Raw genomic sequence first — 18,989 nt, 5'->3', positions numbered from 1 at the left:
ACAAGAAGTTGGGAGGGGACACAGCCCGGACAGGTGACCCCAACTGACCAAAGGGATATTTCATACCATATGATGTCATGCTCAGCATATAAAGCTGGGGGAAGAAGAAGGAAGGGGGGACACACACGACATTCGGAATTACAGGGTGTATCTTCTTAAGTATCTGTTATGCATGATGGAGCCCTGCTTTCCTGGAAATGGCTAAACAACCTGCCTGCTGATGGGAAGTAGTGAGTGAATTCCTTATTTTGCTTTTTGGCTCGTGCACGCAGTTTTTTGCTTTACCTGTAAACTGTCCTTTATCTCGACCCACGAGTTTTCTCACTTTTACCATCCCACTGGGTGGGGATTGAACAAGCAGCTGTGTGGTGCCTAGTTGCCAGCCAGGGTTAAACCACGACACTGGAGAGATGGCTGCTATAGACCACCTGATCAAGAGGAAGTAGAGGAAGCCTTCTTTATGCAACTGGAAAAAGCCCACACAATCACAGGCCCTGGTACTCATGAGGGACTTTGACCGGGTTTTTTTTCTAACCAATATCTAACACCAATATCTGATGGAAAGGCAACATGAAAGGACAAAAAACGATCCAGGAATTTTTTAGAGTGTGTTGAATACAAGCTAAGCTCTTGATGGAGATAACAAGCCAACTAGGGGAAGATCTTGGGCCTGTCACCCCACAAACAAAGAACAGGTTGGGGACATAAAGGTCAATGGCACCCCTTGGCAGCAGCCACGATGAGGATGAAGTTGAAGATCCTGAAAGAAGTGAGCAAGGCACACAGCAAAATTACAACCCTGGACTTCAGGAGAGCAGATTTCAGCTTGTTAAAGGACCTGTTTGGCAGGATACTATGAGAGACTGTCCTAAGGGATCAAAGGGCTCAGGAGGTCTGGTTGATCCTCAGAAAGACAACCTCCTCAAAGCACAAGAATAATCCACTCAGACATGCAGGAAGTCGAGCAAGTGTGGCAGAAGGCCAGCATAGATGAACAGGGAGGGGATTCCTGACTGAGCTCAAAGACAAAAAGGAAGTACACAGAAGGTGGGAGCAGGGAATGGCTACCCAGGAGGGAATATGGAGACACATGCAAGGATTTAGTTAGGAAAGCCAAAGCTTGGCTGAGTTGGAACTAGCAGGAAATGTAAAGGGCAACAAGAAGGCCTTCTACAAGTACAGCATCAGCAAAAGAAAGGCTAAGGAAAACACATTGCCCACTGCTCACTGGAGCACGTAATCTAATAGCTAAGGACATCAAAAAGACTAAGGAAACTCCGTAAGGTTGGCCCTCAGGTCTCTCAGATCCCTGAGCCTAGTGGCAGACTCTAGGGCAGGGAAGTATTACTCACGGTAGAGGAAGACTGAGTTAGGGGGGCACTTCAGCCAACTGGACATACAAGTCCATGGAACCAGACAAGATGACCCTGAGGGTTCCTGATGACTGGAAAAAGGCAAACATCACAACCATCTTCAAGAAGGAGAATCCAAGGAGATGAAGACTGGTCAATCTGGGAAGGTTGGGGAGCAAATCCTCCTGGAAGCCATGTCCAGGCACACAAAGGAACTGGGCTTGCTCCAGTACGCCCATGTCTTTCTTGTACTGGGGACCGACCAAAAGCGGACACTACTCCAGATAAGGTCTCACAAGTGCCAAGACAAGAGATGGAAAGGATCACTTCCCTGGAACTGCTGGCTGCACTGTTACTAATACAGCTCAAGATGCTGTTGGCCTCCTTTGCTGCAAGGGCACACTGTTGGCTCATGTTCAACTTGTTGTCCACCAGGAACTCCAGGTCCTTTTCTGCAGAGCTGCTTCCTAGGCAGTCAGCCTCCAGCCTGTACTGTTGCACAGGGGTTATTCCAGCCCAGGTGTGGGACTTGGCATTTGTTTCTGTCGAACATCATGAAGTACCTGTCAGCCCATTTCTCCAGCCTGTCCAGGTCTCTCTGAAGGTCAGCCCTGCCCTCCAGCACATTGACTGCTCCCCCCAATTTGGTGTCATCTGCAAACTTGCCAAGAGTGCACTTTGTCCCCTCATCCAGCTTGTTAATGAAGACATTAAACAGTATCGGTTCCAGTACTGATCTCTGAGGGACCCTACTAGTTACTGGACCCCAGCTGGACTTTGCACCACTGATCAAAACTCTTTGAGCCCAGCAGTCCTGTCAATTTTCCACCCGTCTTATCACCCACTTATCCAGCCCATATCATACCAATTTGGTGGAAAGGAGACTGCGAGAGAGTGTGCCAAAAGCCTTTCTTCAGTCAAGGTACACAACATCCCCTCCCCTTGTCAACAGAACCAGTCACCACGTCATAGAAAGCAATGAGGTTGGTAAGGCATGATTTGCCCTTGGTAAAGCCATTTTGGCTGCTCCCAGTCACCTTCCTGTCCTTCATGTGTTTAGAAATGGCTTTCTAAGAGGATTTGCTCATAACCTTTCCAGGGACTGAGGTGAGGCTGGGCTGGCCTGTAGTTCCTTGGATCCTCCTTCTTGAAGATGGGTGTGATATCTGCCTTTTTCCAGTCATGAGGAACCTCTTCAATTGTTATATGACTTTTCACAGATGATAGAGAGCAGCCTCACAGTGACACTGGCCAGATCCTTCAGCACCCCCAGATGCATGCCATCTGATCCCATTGGGCTTGTGTATGTCCAAGTGGGTTAAGTGATTCCTAAGGCTTTCTTCCTCCACTGTGGCTACCGCTTCACCCCCACATGCTCTGCTAGGATTCTCAGGGAACTGGGAGGCCTGAGGGCATACCTTACCGTGAAAAATGAGGCAAAAAGGGCATCTGACTACCTCAGCTTTTTCCCTGTCGCTTGCCACGAGATCCCCTGCCCCATTGAACAATGAGCTCATGCTTTCCTTAGTCTTCATTTTGCTACTGATTTACTTAAAAAAAAACTTTCTTGTTGCCCTTCACCTCCCTTGCTAGCTTCAACTCCAGCTGAGCTTTGGCTTTCCTGACTGCATTTCTATTTGTGCACACGGTCTCTATGTCCCCTCCCAAGTAGCATGCCCCTGCTTCTACCTCCTGTGTACTTCTTTTTTGTGTCTGAGCACGGTCAGGAGCTGTCTGCTCATCCATGCTGGCCTTCTGCCACACTTGCTCAACTTCCTGCACATTGCAAATGGACCGTTCTTGTGCTCTGAGGAGTTTGTCCTTGAAGATCAACCTGCTCTCCTGGGCACCCTTGCCCTCCAGGGCAATTTCTCATTGGATCCTGCCAAGCTGGTCCTTGAACAGGCCAAAGTCTGCTCTTCTGAAGTCCAGGGCTGTAATTCTGCTGTTTGTCTTGATCACGCCTCTCAGGATCTTAAACTACACAGTCTCGTGGTCGCTGCAGCCAAGGCTGCCCTCAGCCTTCACACCATCAACCGGTTCTTCCTTGTTTGTGAGTAGCAGGTCCAACAGTGCGTTTTCCCTAGTTGGTTCATTGATCACCCTCATCAAGAAATAGTCTTCCATACTCTCCAGAAGTCTCCTGGATTGCTTGCACCCTGCTGTATTGTCCTTCCAGTAGATACTGGGGTGGTTGAAGTCCCGCATGAGTGCCAGGGCCTGTGACTGTGAAGCTTTCTCCAGCTGCCTAAAGAAGGCTTCATCTACCTCTTCTTCTTGATCAGGTCTGTAGCAGACATCTAGTACAGCATCACCTGTGCCAGTCTGTCTTCTAATCCTTACCCGCAAGCTTTCAATTGCTTTGTCACCTGTCCTAAGGTAAAGCTCCATGCATTCAAGCCGCTCCTTTGTGTAGAGCTCAACCCCTCCTCCTCGCCTGCCCACCCTATCTTTCCTGAAGAGCATGTATCCCTCCACTGGAGCACTCCAATCAGGAGAGCTATCCCACCACGTCTCCATAATCCCAATGAAGTCATAGCTCTGCAACTGTGTACAGACTTCTAATTCCTCCTGCTTGTTCCCCATGCTACACGCATTTCTGTTCAGGCATTTGAGATGGGCCCCAAGTCATGCTGCTTTTACAAGGCAAGTGTGAGAGCCTCCCCTGTCATGCTGTCCCCCAGATATGTTTGTTCTGCCCCTTGTGCCTTCACTTCTCTTCAGGTTACGGAAACCCTCCCCCGGCATATCTACTTTAAAGCCCGCATCACTCGGTTAGCAAGCCTGTTTGCAAAAACACTCTTGCCCCACTTTGTCAGATGTATCCCATCCTTGCTCAGTAGCCCTCGCTCCTCAAAGAGGGTCCCATGGCCATAGGAGCCAAAGCCCTGCCTGTGACACCAGCCACACAGCCAGGTCTTGACCCACTGGATGAGTCCACTTCTACCTGAGCCTTTCCTCCTTACCGGCAGTATGGAGGAGAATACCAGCTGGGTCCCCATGCCCTTCACCCTCACCCCCAGAGTTCTGTAGTCACTTGCGGAAATACTCCAGGTTATCCCTGGCAGTAACATTGGTGCCCACATGGTAATAGTCTGAGGGCCAGACAAGCCTTGGCAGTCCCTTTGCAACATCCCGTATCCTGGCCCCTGGCAAGCAAAAAGCCTCCCGAGACATCAGTTTTGGGTCAGCAGGTAGGTGCCTCTGTCCCCCACAGGAGAGGGTCCCTTTCCTTTTTCCCTTTGTGCAGACATAAGGTTTGGTCTCAGCTGGCTCTGATGCATACCCTGAAGGGTCTTGTTTGTCCTCACCAGTGCCCAGGGCACTATACTCAGGGCAGTTGCAAGTCTGCAGGTGGAGCAGGAACACCTTTCTTCCATTTGCCAAAAGTCACAAGCTCCCAGCCTTCTCCACCTTGACAGCCACCCTCAGCTACCTGTTTGACCATGGCCTCTAGCTGTCCCTCCTTCCTTGCTCTGTGTGGCTCAGGCTGTTGTCTCTGCAGAGTTTCTGCAAAGACCCTGTCAATCTCCTCATTGTCCTCCCTGATGATTTGCAGGCCTGCTCACCTCTTCCTGCACCTCCTTCGCTCAGCACCTCAACCAGAGCACCTCTCTCACAGGAGATGCCACCACTGCCCCTAGTCCCACAGAGAGGCCCCAGGCGCACTCTGCAGCCCGAGATCTGGGAAGTGTCATCCTCCCACCCCACCCCAACTCTGTTTGGATCAAGGCCTCCAGTGTGCCAAGGGCATTATCACCAGTCAGTGCTAGGGAGGCGTGCCCTGCTTTATGTTGAGACCATCACTGCACAATCTCCAAGCAGCTCCATGCAGTCCTCAGCGTCCCCTCTGCACCACAGCTGTGTTGTTAGTATCTGCTGCTCTCTGTGAGCCAGATCCTCCCTAATCAGGAGTCAGCCTTTCTGTGTGCAAACTGCTGTGCAAACTGAGAGCAGCCCCTGCAGCATCCCAGGTACTTTGCGCCACAAACTGCCCCTGCTAGTGAGCGGCTGCACCTCTGTTTGCAGTGCTCTGGGCTGCTGCACTCCCTAAGGAGCAACTAAATAACAAAATCATTGCATGCTTTGTAGAGGCTAGGAATTTCTATGTGTTTGGAAGATGTCATCTTTTTTTTTTTTGTACTTGTAGATGCTCAGTATACTGAAAGAGTGATGACAGATGCACCAGGTGTAGCTGTTTATTGGTGGTGCATCAATCAAAAGATATTAACGAGGCCCTAAGTTTTAGAAGCATGCTAAACAGGAAGAAAAAATGGGAGTGACATTTACTAAGGTAACTTGACTGTTTTCTAAATTACTGGAGTTAGAAGAGCTAGTGAAATAAAAAACATCTGTTATTCTTGCTCTAAAGCCTGTAATTCCTTGGATCCTCCTTCTTGAAGATGGGTGTAATGTCTGCCTTTTTCCAGTCATGGGGAACCTCAACCAATTTTCGGTTGGTAATGCTTGTTTCTGGATAATACTAATAATTTTTGCTGGGTAATGTTTATATTAAGTCAAGGACTTTTTAGCGTCTCGGGCCTTGCCAGCGAGAGGGCTGGAGGGGCACAGGAAATTGGGAGGGAACACAGCCAGGTCAGCTGACCTGAACTAGTCAAAGAGGTATTCCATACCATATGACGTCATGCTGAGTATATAAACTGGGGGGAAGAAGAAGGAAGTGGGGCCATCCGGCATTATGGTGTTTGTCTTCCTGAGTAGCCTTTATGTGTGATGGAGCCCTGCTTTCCTGGAGATGGCTGAACACCTGCCTGCCGATGGGAAGTAATTAATGAATTCCGTGCTTTGCTTTGCTTGCATGTGTGGCTTTTGCTTTACTTATTAAATTGTTCTTATCTCAACCCCTGACTTTTACATTCCTTTCTGATTCTCCTCCCCATCCCTCTGGGTGAGGGGGGAGTGAGCATGTTACTGTGTGGTGCTTGGTTGCCGGCCGGGGTTAAATCATGACAGACCTTCAGCAACCCCATAATAGAAGGTTCCTCTAAGAGAATAGGAAAAGTAGACATCTGCTTATTTTCCTCCATCTCCAAGGAGCTATACCGAAAACTCACTGTCATGGTTTAACCCCAGCCAGCAACTAAGTACCACGCAGCTGCTCACTCCCTCACCCCCTCACCCAGAGGGATGGGGAGGAGAATCAGAAAGGAATGTAAAAGTCAGGGGTTGAGATAAGAAAAATTTAATAGGTAAAGCAAAGCAAGGAATTCATTCCATCAGCAGGCAGGTGTTTGGCCATCTCCAGGAAAGCAGGGCTCCATCACACATAACGGTTACTTGGGAAGACAAACGCCATAATGCCAAATGTCCTCTCCTTCTTTCTTCTTCCCCCAGTTTATATACTCAACATGGTGTCATATGGTATGGAATACCCCTTTGGCTAGCTCAGGTCACCTGTCCTGGCTGTGTCCCCTCCCAATTTCCCATGCCCCTCCAGCCTTCTTGATGGCAAAGCCCAAGAAACTGAAAAGCCCCTTGACTTTGTATAAACATTACCCAGCAGCAACCAAAAAACATCAGTGTGCTATCAACAATGTTCTCACACCAAATCCAAAACACAGCACTGCACCAGCTACTAATAAGAAAATTAACTCTATCTGAGCTGAAACCAGAGGACCCACCAATACCCTTTCAGATCCCTGAAATACCCTCTCCTAAGGTAGTCTATGTCAAGGATACATGGAACCTCTGGATCAGTCACAATGGGATATTTTTGCCACTTATTCCCAGTAAAGCTTATTTCAGCCTCCAATATAGTTAGTTGTTGAGATCCCCCCTGTCACTGCAGAAATACAAATGGATTTTGCCCCCGTATAGCTTGATGGTATTAGGGTACACTGTGCACTGGCGTCTACTGGAGCCTTATCCTCCTGTGGGTCTGATGTGCCAGCCATCTGATCCACACAGTCCAGTAAACCACGTGGCTGGAGGCAGGGTCCCCTTAACCCTGATCATAGGATTCTCCACTTCTTGTTAAAACGTATTAGAATTCACTTCCCTAGGATCAGAAGTAAGATCAGCCCTTCCACTCTGTCTGGGAAACTGCCCGCTGGAAACTGGAGCAGTGGTTTTCCTGGAAGAATCCCCATTTGTGATTGTTTTTCCTTGAAATTCAAGTACCTGTGCCTCTAGGGTCAAGGTGGATTTTCCATCCCACCTCCTCATGTCCTCTCCGTGTAAAACCACAGGGTACCCCGTGGTGTGTACCCTCTATATCCTCTCTCTTGAGCAAAGGAATACTTGCTGTTAACAGCTGAGGTACTGGTCCATACAGGTGGGGAGTTGGACCTATCATCTTTTTGTTGCTAGAACTCCTGGAACAGTTATTCACACTTTTCAGACAGTTTTTCCACAGCTGAGTTGCAATTCCATAAGGAGGAAGAGATTTTCTTCGTATTGCTGGAGTTGGCAACCCACTTCATCCACCATTGGTGCCTTTTGGTCTATAGGTCATTACTACCAATGAGTTGGCATGTGATGATGGTGCACTCCATAAAAATTTCAGCTACATGGGTTGTGTGCATCAGACTTTGTTGGGATCTGTGGGTAGCTGCATGCTGTTCGGGTTATAATAAATCATCTCCAGTGCAGCTAATTCCTTCAGGTATTGGATACCTCTCTCCATGGTGGGCCATTTGCTTGGATGACATATAACATCTTCCTTGAAGGGATACCTTTCCTTCATGCTTGACAGCAGTCACCTCCAGAGGCTGAGAACTTGCATCCCTCTTTCAATTGCCTTGTCAATATTCTCTTCCCTAGAAAGTGATCTCAGCTGCTTGGTTTCACTACCCTCTAATTCCAGGCTACTAGCCTCATATCCCAGCATCAGAGCAGCCAGGTGATAATGTGCTCACCTGGATGATGGCTGAAATCTTTTTGAATATCAAACAGCTCACTTGGGGATAGGGATTGAGTGGATACCTCTTGTTCTGCCTCTTCCTCCTGTTCTTGTGACGTCCCTGTTTCATCCTCCTTTACTAAACAACCCGTCTTTTGTGTCTCTTTCTTCTTGTGTATACTTGTGTAACACAGCCGTGTTGTTAGTATCTGCTGCTCTCTGTGAGCCGGATCCTCCCTAATCAGGAGTCAGCCTTTCTGTGTGCAAACTGCTGTGCAAACTGAGAGCAGCCCCTGCAGCATCCCAGGTGCTTTGCGCCACAAACTGCCCCTGCTAGTGAGCGGCTGCACCTCTGTTTGCAGTGCTCTGGGCTGCTGCACTCCCTAAGGAGCAACTAAATAACAAAATCATTGCATGCTTTGTAGAGGCTAGGAATTTCTATGTGTTTGGAAGATGTCATCTCTTTTTTTTGTACTTGTAGATGCTCAGTATACTGAAAGAGTGATGACAGATGCACCAGGTGTAGCTGTTTATTGGTGGTGCATCAATCAAAAGATATTAACGAGGCCCTAAGTTTTAGAAGCATGCTAAACAGGAAGAAAAAATGGGAGTGACATTTACTAAGGTAACTTGACTGTTTTCTAAATTACTGGAGTTGGAAGAGCTAGTGAAATAAAAAAATCTGTTATTCTTGCTCTAAAGCAAGTTACTCTTGCTTTAGTACATATTCTAATATCCCTTTAGAGAGTCATTATTGACTTATATGAAATACAGCTTGACTAATTATTTGCCTGTCAACTTCATAAATGTAAATTATGAACTGGCGACAAATGTTCTTAAAAATATCATGTAAGATTATTTACCAAATGTATAGCTTTTAGTTTAATACTTTGCCTAGGCACCCTCATTTTGGGGGAGATGTCTTTGAGCAAAGTTTTTCTCAATCTGCTATCTAAATTGTTGTTGGATTGAATGTCCTATCAAGCTGATTGGGGGACTTGATGTTCACCCATTCCCCAAAGCTGTTTCAGAGGCAAATTGCAGTACTTATTTTGATGAAATTTGCCAGGTTTTTAGGTTGAATACTTAATTTGTCTGAAGGATGATTTGTGACTCATTTCAGTAATGCTTTCATGAATTCTGGTGATGTAGGAAATGACTACTGGGAAGAAGAATTTTTTCATAAGTAATATTGTGTTCAGCAAGGATTTAAAGCATCTATTCTATTAATTTCCTTTGAATGTGCACAGATTGTCCTTGTTTGTTCATATATAGACCTGGGGCTATATCCTGAATTTTCTGTATCTGACATTCCTTTAGTACAACTTGGAAAGTTGGAGCAGACCAGAAGGTGTTATCTTAATTGCAGAGGGAAGAGTATGCTGGAGAAAGTGGTACTATGTTGTGGGTATAGCTGCTTCCTTGCAGTAGCTGGCTATGAGAATGTAACCTTACTGGTTACGAGCCCCTTGTAATGTTAACTTGAGTATAGTGTGTGTACTTCAAGAAACCACACCTTCTTGTAGCTTTTCTCTCCTCCTATAACAAAGTAGAGCACCTCAAGTACTGATTGTCTTCCAACTTATGTTATTCTTTTAAATCTTAATGAAGCAATAACGATGGGTAGGGATATACAAATAAGTTACTGTTAAATCAGGTAGCGTAATAACTTGAGCATGTAATTTATTTTTTGATAATTTTCAGGTTTTTGTCCCCAAAGATGGGCACTGTTGCAGATTAATTGACTTGCTCTGAGTTTGCACATTTGCTGATATTCTAGGAACTTGGTTTTTTTGCTCATACCAGAAACAGATATTCTTGCCCTGAGTATCATTACTGGTGAATACCACACAGTGCTTTACACCTTTTAAATCATTAGAGAAGCATGCTTGCAGCAGTCTCCTCTCTGGTGTTCTACTTGCAGATTTAAATGTGGCATTACTAGCCATAGAATAGTCTATAGCTATAGAATACTCCTGTAAAGAAGACTGATTTTAAAAAAAAATATTACTTGGGCAGAGAATAGAACACTAATTCATTGTAAAATGATATTTTAAGATAACCCTGTGACAATTGGCCTAAGAATCTGCTAAACATTGAGTTACTGTTATTTAAAGGTGGATGTGCCACGTGAAGGAATGGATGATTTTGTGTATGGTGGTGGGTGCATGGGTTTCCCATCCTTCTGCGTTACTCACCAAGTACACCCAGGTCCTCGAGCAAAGACAATCCCACAAATGGGTTTTCCTTTTCCCATGGGAGGAGCAACCCACACTGCCTTTCCCAGCCACTTCCCTATGTGCACTACGGGGGTCTTATCTCCTCCCACCATATGTAGGGGGCTGTATTTGGGCAGGACTAGGTCAGTTATCAGATCCTCTGGTGTTAACTAGCCAAAGTAGCTTCTAATTTTACATCCCAGTGCTTCTATGCCCCAGCGCCCAATGCTCTCAACACAGTCTTTAACAGTCCATGATATCATTCAATCTTTCTAGAGGTTTGTGGGTGATAGGGGATGTGATACACCCAGTCAATGCTGTGTTTCTTGGCCCAGGAGTCTATGAGGTTGTTTTGGAAATTAGTCCCATTGTCTGACTCGATTCTTTCTGGGGGTGTCCTGTTGCCACAGAACTGGCCTTTCAAGGCCCAGGATGGTGTTTTGAGCAGTGGCATGGTTTACAGTGTATGTTTCTAGCCATCCAGTAGTTGCTTCCACGCAGCACTTGCCTTGGCAAGTTTGTGGCAGTATAGGCAATTGACATATTGATATGCCAGCCACCGCCCGCTATTCCAGGGACGCTTTACTCATGTGGCTTGCTTCATTGCGGTACGTGTTTTGCATTCATGGGTGACCTGTGTGATGGCCTCAACAGTCAGGTCCCACCCCTCAATCACAAGCTCATCTGTACATTGCACCCCTCCCTAGATATCCTGATGTGTCATAGGCCCTCCAAGCTATGAATAGCTCACTCTTACTTTCCCAGCCCAGGTTCACCTGAGTCACTCCAATTCTGGCAGCCTGGTCTACCTGCTTGTTGTTTTGATGTTCCTCAGTGATGCGGTTCTTGGGCATGTGAGCATCTACACAAAGGAAGGCGAGAAGATTTCTAGATAGAGATAACAACAGTTAAATAGGGAAAGCAAAAGCCACATGCACAAGCAAAGCAAAAAGGGGAATTTATTCACTACTTCCCATTGGCAGGCAGATGTCCTGCCACTTCCTGGAAAACAGGGCCTCAGCATGTGTAATGGTTGCTCGGGAAGAAAAATGTCATAACCACAAACCTGTGGAGAGCCCATGCTGGAGCAGTCTTTTCCTGAAGGACTGTAGTCTATGGAGAGGACCCACGCTGGAGCAGGGGAAAAGCATGAGGAGGAAGGAGCAGCAGAGACTGACCGCAACCCTATGTTCCCCATCTCCCCCCTGTGCTGCTCAGGGTGGGAGGAGATAGAATAGTTGGGAACAAAAAGAGTGAGCCTGGGAAGAAGGGGGAGCAGGGGGAAGGTGTTTTAGTTTTTGTCTTTGTTTCTCACCATCCTACTCTATTTTAATTGGCAGTAAAATAAATTAATTTTCCCAGAGTCGAGTCTGTTTTGGCCACAACAGTAACTGGTAAATGATCTCCCTGTCCTTATCTCAACCCATGAGCTTTTTTATCTTATTTTCTCCCCCCATCCTGTTGAGGAGAGGGAGTGAGAGAGTCTGGCAGCCAGCCAAGGTGAACCCACCACCAAATGTAATCTCTCTTGCTCATTACTTTCAGATCTTGGCTTAGATGGATAAGGAACTGGCAGGATGGCCGCATCCAAAGAGTTATAGTCAACGGCTCAATGTCCAAAAGGAAAACAGTAACGAGTGGTGTTCCTCAGGGGTCTGTACTGGGACCAATACTATTTAATATCTTCATCCATGACATAGATAGTGAGACTGAGTGCACCCTCAGCATGTTTGCAGATGACACCAAGCTGAGTGATGCAGTTGATTCACTAGGGGGAAGGGATGTCATCCAGAGGGACCTCGACAGGCTTGAGAAATTACCCATATTGGATAATCTCATTTTGTAGGAGTACCTTGGGGGTAGTGTCAAAGCAGAACTTCTTAACTGGGCTCTGTCCAAGTTGACTCCTATAGAATCACTGAAAGTGTCTCTGCACTGGGATACCCAGTGTTGCAGATTTCAGGAGGGTTCATATACTCAGATGCAATGCTGGCAACATTTTGTGTATTCTCAAATAAGTTTACCCCTGAGCCAGAAATGGTTTCCTGTAGAAAGATAAAGCCAATTGGGAATTTGAAGCCACAGGGAGGTTTTCTAGTTTTACCCTATTTATTTCTTTGCAAACTTGCTGTGTTGTCTGTTAGAACAAAATGGAGAAGCAATCATAAAAGTACGGACCCTTGAGGGACACCACTCGTTACTGGTTTCCACTTGGACACTGAGCCATTGAATATAACTCTTTGGATGCGGCCATCCAGCCAGTTCCTTATCCATCTAAGAGTCCATCCATCAAACCCACCTCTCTCCGATTTAGTGACAAAGATGTTGTGGGGGAATACGTCAAAGGCCTTACAGAACTCCAGGTAGATGACATCCGTAGCTCTTCCCTTGTCCACCGATGCAGTCACTCCATCGTAGAAGGCCACCAGACTAGTCTGACATGATTTGCCCTTGGGGAAGCAATGTTGGCTGTCCCTAATCACATCTCTGTTTTCCATATGCTTCATCATAACTTCCAGGAGGATCTGTTACATCGTTTTGACCAGGCACAGAGGTGCGGCTGACTGGTCGGTAGTTCCCAGGGCCTACATTTTTAAAATGGGTGTGATGTTTCCCTTTTCTCCAGTCACTGGGGACTTCACCTGACATGACTTTTCAAATATCGTGGGGAATGGCTTGGCAACTACATCAGCCAATTCCCTCAGGACCCCGGGATGTATCTTGTCACGTCCCATGGACTTGTGTATGTTCAGGTTCCTCAGGTGGCCTCGAACCTGATCTTCCCCCATGATGGGTGGGACTTCATTCCCCCAGTGCCTGCCTTGAGATTCAGGGACCTGAAAGATGTGGGAAGAGTCGGGGAAAACTGAGGCAAAAAAATTGTTGAGTACCTCTGCCTTCTCCATGTCAGTTGTCACGAGATATCCTGTCCTATTTATTGGGGAGTGGGGATGGGGGTGTGTACAATTTCTTTTGTCTTCCTTTTCTGGCCAACGTACCTGTAGAAGCCCTTCTTGTTATTCTTCACATCCCTTGGAGAGACCTTGATTAAGAAATTGTCCTTGACGCACTCCAAGAGTCTCCTGGACCGCTTACAGCTTGCTGTGCTGCTCTTCCAGCATATGTCAGGGTGATTGAAGTCCCCCAGCAGGATCAGAGCCTGCGAGCGCGATGCTTCCCGTAGTTGAAGTAAGAACACTTTGTCAACAGGCTCCCCTTGATCAGGCGGCCTGTAGTAAACACCAGCCACAAGGTTTCCTTTGTTGGCTTGGGCCCTAATTTTTACCCGTAAGCTCTCAACCTGTTTGTTGCTGGTTTTCAAAGACAGCTCTGTGCCGTCACTCCATTCCTTTACATAGAGGGCAAACCCCCCAACCCTCATTCCTTGCCTTTCCCTTCTGAACAGTTTATAGCCATCGATTCCAGCGCTCCAGTCGTGCAATTCGTCCCACCACATTTCAGTGGTAACAATCAGATCATAGCTTTCTAGCCGCACAGAGGCTTCCAGCTCCTCCTGCTTGTTAGCCATGCTGCGTGCATTGGTATTGAGGCACTTCAGCTGGGCTACCTACCTTGTCACCTTTTTAGCGGGACAAGCCCTAATTCCTTTGAGGCGTTTCCCTGTTTGTTCCTAATACATCAAAAGCCCGTGGCTCTTCTCTGTTGCTCAAAACCGCATCCATCCCCTTCCCCTGCTAAGTCTAGTTTAAAGCGCTCTGTATCATTGGCTGCCTTTAAGCTTAAAGTGTCCATATTGATTTACCAATTAAAATTATTTTCATAACAGAGTTACAGATTAGAAAGGCTTTGATTAACATTCTTCTACTGAATGCCTTAGTTTTTCTTTGAACCCCTCTGCTATTGTCTACATCTTTAGTTCATCAGGTATAAATAGGATGGTATATAAAATAACTGTGATATAGTCCTCAAGGGTTTATACTCATAATTATTTGCCTTTATTCTCTACAAGGCTGGGAAGTCTATTGTCCAAGTGTGAGCATCACAGTACAGAAAGACGCATTTGGGAGGAACGATCACAGGAGACTTCTTTCTGGCTTTAATGTTTTTTTGGCTTGAATAACATGGCTTCTTTGTTATCTTAGTAGCTAGTCTCAAGAAGTAGCTGCAGATGGGGAAACCTCAATAACGTCTGTGTCTCAACTGCATTTTCAGGAGGAGGAAGTTGCAAATCACTTTAAAGCTAGAACTAACTGAAATGCCTAAGGTTACATAGGGACGTTTTCCTGAGGTTTCCTTCTAGAAATACCTGCTCCTTATGTTCAAAATTAGTCAACAGAGTGACTTAAAACAAGGTAGAGCTTTCATTTGTTTATTATAATTTTACTTTTTTAAAAGGTATACTTTTAATATTGTGGGAGTTGAGAATAAAGATTTAACTTGGATGCCAGGTTTTTACATGGGGGGGGGGGAAGGTTGATTTTATTTATATGGGGTTTTTTTTCTTTCAAGGAAGCATGTGAAAAGTAAGAAAAAATAAGCTCACTATGATATGTACTTTATTCATTATATTCTTACCTTTCACCCTCTATCTCTCAGTAAATTTGTTTAGGAATTGCTTTTGTTTATACTTCAAATTACCTAATGATTGATTCAGTTAAGATACTGATAATTAAATTAATTCATGTTGTTTTGTTTATAGATGCTGGTGTTTGAGTGTAGTAGGAATAAATATCCATCTCTGTCACTGTCTTGCTGCTTGATTAAGGCTATAAATTAAATCATACACATCTGTAGCAAATTAAGCTGTCCTCATTTTAAAAAACTGTAAACACATAATACAGCCCCTGAAGCAATTCAGCCTTATAAATTTATCCCAGAAAAATGAGTTTTATAATTGTTCTATCTATGTATCAGTACAGAGGCTGCTTATTAAACATTTTGGAAATGCACAATTCTCTTGTATGCATCACAGTGTGGTAAAACAAGTTTATTCATGCCCTGAGGTTGGCCGCTATGTCAATGTGTTATCTTTTGGGTTCAGTTTTTCTGGGGGTTTTTTTTGGTGTGTGGTTTTTTTGGGGTTTTTTGTTTGTTTAAGGGACATTTAGATGGTCTTTATAAGGTAAATTCTCTTCTTTATGTAAAAAAAAATAGAATAAAAGGATGCTTTGCAAATAAAGTAAAACTAAAAATACATCTGTGAAATATTCCTGTTAAAATATTATTTCCAAAATGAGCATGAAAAGTAGTTCCCCCAATTTGATTTTACAGTACTTGAACTTATTCAGAGCATTTTTAGAATTTACTTTAAATTTTTCATCTTAGAGTTCTCTTCCATATGCCTTCTTCACTTGGTATGACTCCATAACAGTTCTATTGCAATAATGTTTTCTTATACTTGATGTGCAACGAACAAATGTGTTCCTTAAGTGTGTGTGTGGGGGGGGTTTAATACTTTTTTTATTCCAGTTAATATTTCAAAGAAAATAACTGTTTATACACTACAGTAGTTAAAAGAATGACTGCGTAACTGAAGCAATGTATACCTCAGTGGTTTAACTCTAATCACAGGAAAACCCCTGTACTGTTGGAGTAATATGCATGTAATTAGTTGAAGGCTTGAGAAAATCTGTGAGGATAATGAATGAATGAAACATGCTCTACAACAGAGTAGTTTCATAACTTACTACTAGCACTATTGTGAGCACAGAAAGGAGAAGAGTCATGAGATACTTCCATTTCTTACAGTCAAAAAAATTATGGAAGCACCAGACTCGATTGGTTATGATAGCAGCCTTGTTAGACTTGGAGAGCCCATTTCCCTCCCCCCTCCTTTCTCAAATATCGAAGGATTCATCAGCAGTGCAGGTCAAAAAGAATCAGGGTTAAGTAATAATTCTAATTTGGAAGTCCAGGGAAATCTTAAAATCTGGTTGTGGGCTAATATTTTAAGTATACATGCTTATTTTAGTCATAAGGAAAAATTACCTGAAGAAAAAGTTCAGTGGAAAGAGAGATTAAGCTAATTTGCAGGTAAAAAAAAAATAATTAAAAATAAATCAGACTCAACTTTAAATTTTATTTTATTTTACAAATTGTGTTCATAACAGATCTTATTAAGATTAGAAGAATAAAATGCTTGAAGCACAACACTTTAATGACCGAACATTGCTCTAACTTACCCAAGCCCAAACCAGTTGAAATTAACAGTGTAGAAGTTTTTCACTGACAGTTAAATAGTTTGGCCAGTTTTCCTTTCTGTTCTTAACCAGGATCATAGGAAATAAATATTCATTATCAAATTTTCCTTTTAGATAAATGAATTGGTGGATGCCCGTGATGTCAGCATTGGAGCCTGGTTTGAAGCTCATATAGAAAATGTTACTCGAGCAACAAAAGGACAAAAGAACGGTAAAGCTCAAGTAAAGAGTGGCAATTCTTACAAAAGGACTAATGGAAACTTAAGTCAAGATCATACTAGAGAGAATGAAAATTATTTGGACAGTACACCATCCACATCTTACTCAGACTGCATGGACACCGATGAAGAAGCTATTTATCATATCAAGTATGATGAGTAAGTGCTTCTGATATTATTTTGAGGACATCATATGTTATGATTTGGTGTGTAAAAACAAATAATTTTGTTGAAGAAACTTCTGATATTATTTTGAGGACATCATATGTGGATAGCTGGCTAGCTGAAAAAGTTTACATAAACATAGTTTAGCTGGCTGGACAAAAATGCACATCGCTCTCAGCTTATCTGAAGTAAAGCAAAATACACTGTCTTTGGCTGTCCTTGGCTTGGTATTTAGGCAACTAACCAATCATGAGCTTAACTTTTGTAATATGTATGAGCTAATTATAACAAGGCATAAAAGGTGACTGTAAGGCACAATAAACGAAGTCTGCTGATCACTCATATTGAGTGACTGTGTCTTCCCTCCATCGCAACAAATGGCACCCGAACAGGGACCCTAGAGAGGGCTGAACCTGCGAGCCACGGTTCGACGGAGATTCGGGTACCGGTCCTGAAAGCAGCGCAGGAGGCGGAAGGGCACAGTCCCCGCGCCCGGGAGCACCTACAGAGGGTCCTGCCGGCCACGCGTCGCCGAAGTCTCGCAAAGGCTGCAACAGCGCTGACGATGGTATGGAGAGACAAGCGACGTATGATTTGCTCAAAGGCTTTTTAGAAAAGCGGAGCATTCGGGGCATAGATTGTAAAAAGGAATTACCAGGGTTATTAGCGTATGGGGTAGCGAGGGGTCATTTTGGGAATCCAGATATGGTTTTCGAGCATGCAGAGTGGCGTAATTATGGGGACACACTGTTTGCCGAAGTAATAGCCGACAATAAAACTGCCAAAAAACTGATGAAACCATGGCAGGCTGTCACTAATGCCCTTTTGCAACATCGAGCCGAACAGAGAGCGGCTGCTGCTGCCTCTGAGCGGCTGGGAGTTGCAAGCGGGACTGCAATAGCCACACGGCAGGGGGAATCGGCTTCCCCCCCCCCCCCCCCCCCCCGATTCCCCGTTGCCTCCCTCGGTGCGTACGCTGATGGTTCAGCAGGGGGCTGCGGGAAGCTGGGACCAGTCGCCCTTCCCGTCGCCGCCCTCTTCGAATCCCTCAGCCCCTCCGTCGGGGAATGATGACGTAAGCGAGGAGCTAGACCGTAAAAACCCGGTAGAGAGTAGGGAATGTACGAATCCTTTTGCAGAAGGTCTTCAGGTTGCCCAAAATAGACAAAAGGTCTGGAAGCAGATAGCAGACAGCGCTATGCTTGAGGGTGAACGCGATTTTGCCGCGGGAATCGTGCATGAGGCTTTCCCAGTCACGTATTCACAGCCAGATGCGCAGGGGAATATCACGGTTTCTCTCACTAACTTAGATTGGAAATTATTAACTCAGCTACGGGCTACGGTGAGTGAGTCAGGTTTAAAAGGGGAACCCACCAGACAAATGTTAGATTATCTTTGGGGAACTAATATCTTACTCCCGAGTGACATACGCAGTATAATGAAGTTAATCTTGAGCCAACATCAGCAGCTTCTGTTTAACGCTCATTGGCAGGCTGCTTGTCAGGAATCGGTAGCAGTGGTTAGACAGCCAGGGGACCCACTGCATGGGGTTACTCTACAGGAGCTGATGGGTTTAGGACCCTATTTTCAAACCGAAGCTCAGGCACTGATGGGACCGGATAAGGCAAAGGAAGCGATGAGGCTAGCTAGGCTAGCGCTTGACGGTATAAAGGAGCCTGGGGGAATCCCTTCATATATGGGAATCAAGCAGGGAAGAGAGGAGCCATTTGGGTTATTTATTGATCGGGTAGCAAACGCCATACAGGCGGCTGGGGTGCAAGACTATCTCAAAGGCTCCATTTTAAAGCAGTGTGCCATACAGAATTGTAACCCAGCCACACGTAACATCCTAGCTACGCTACCAGGGACATGGACCATAGAAGAAGCTTTGGAAAGAATGGCACAAGTGCCAGTCGGGCCCCAGGCTATGTTAGTCGAGGCAATAAAAGAACTAGGGAGTGCTTTAAAAGAGCAGGCGCAGTCTACCCAAAGTCAGGTCTTGGCAGCCCTTG

At 45.2% G+C, this 18,989-nt stretch overlaps 1 protein-coding gene across 1 annotated transcript in view; it reads left to right on the top strand.

Moving 5' to 3' along the window:
- LOC121080674 (E3 ubiquitin-protein ligase UHRF2-like) overlaps window positions 1-17,041 on the top strand; it is an 86,252-nt gene extending 69,211 nt beyond the window's left edge. Inside the window, exon 4 of the mRNA XM_040578813.1 lies at window positions 16,709-17,041. Coding sequence (XP_040434747.1) covers window positions 16,709-16,975 — 267 coding nt within the window. The 3' untranslated portion in view covers window positions 16,976-17,041. The remainder of the gene's footprint in view (window positions 1-16,708) is intronic.
- Window positions 17,042-18,989: the final 1,948 nt, after the last annotated feature.

Source organism: Falco naumanni, chromosome W, assembly GCF_017639655.2.
Source record: "Falco naumanni isolate bFalNau1 chromosome W, bFalNau1.pat, whole genome shotgun sequence".
Taxonomy (NCBI): Eukaryota; Metazoa; Chordata; class Aves; order Falconiformes; family Falconidae; genus Falco; species Falco naumanni.
Note: the sequence above shows the minus strand (reverse complement) of the source record. Positions and strands in the feature narration are given on the sequence as shown.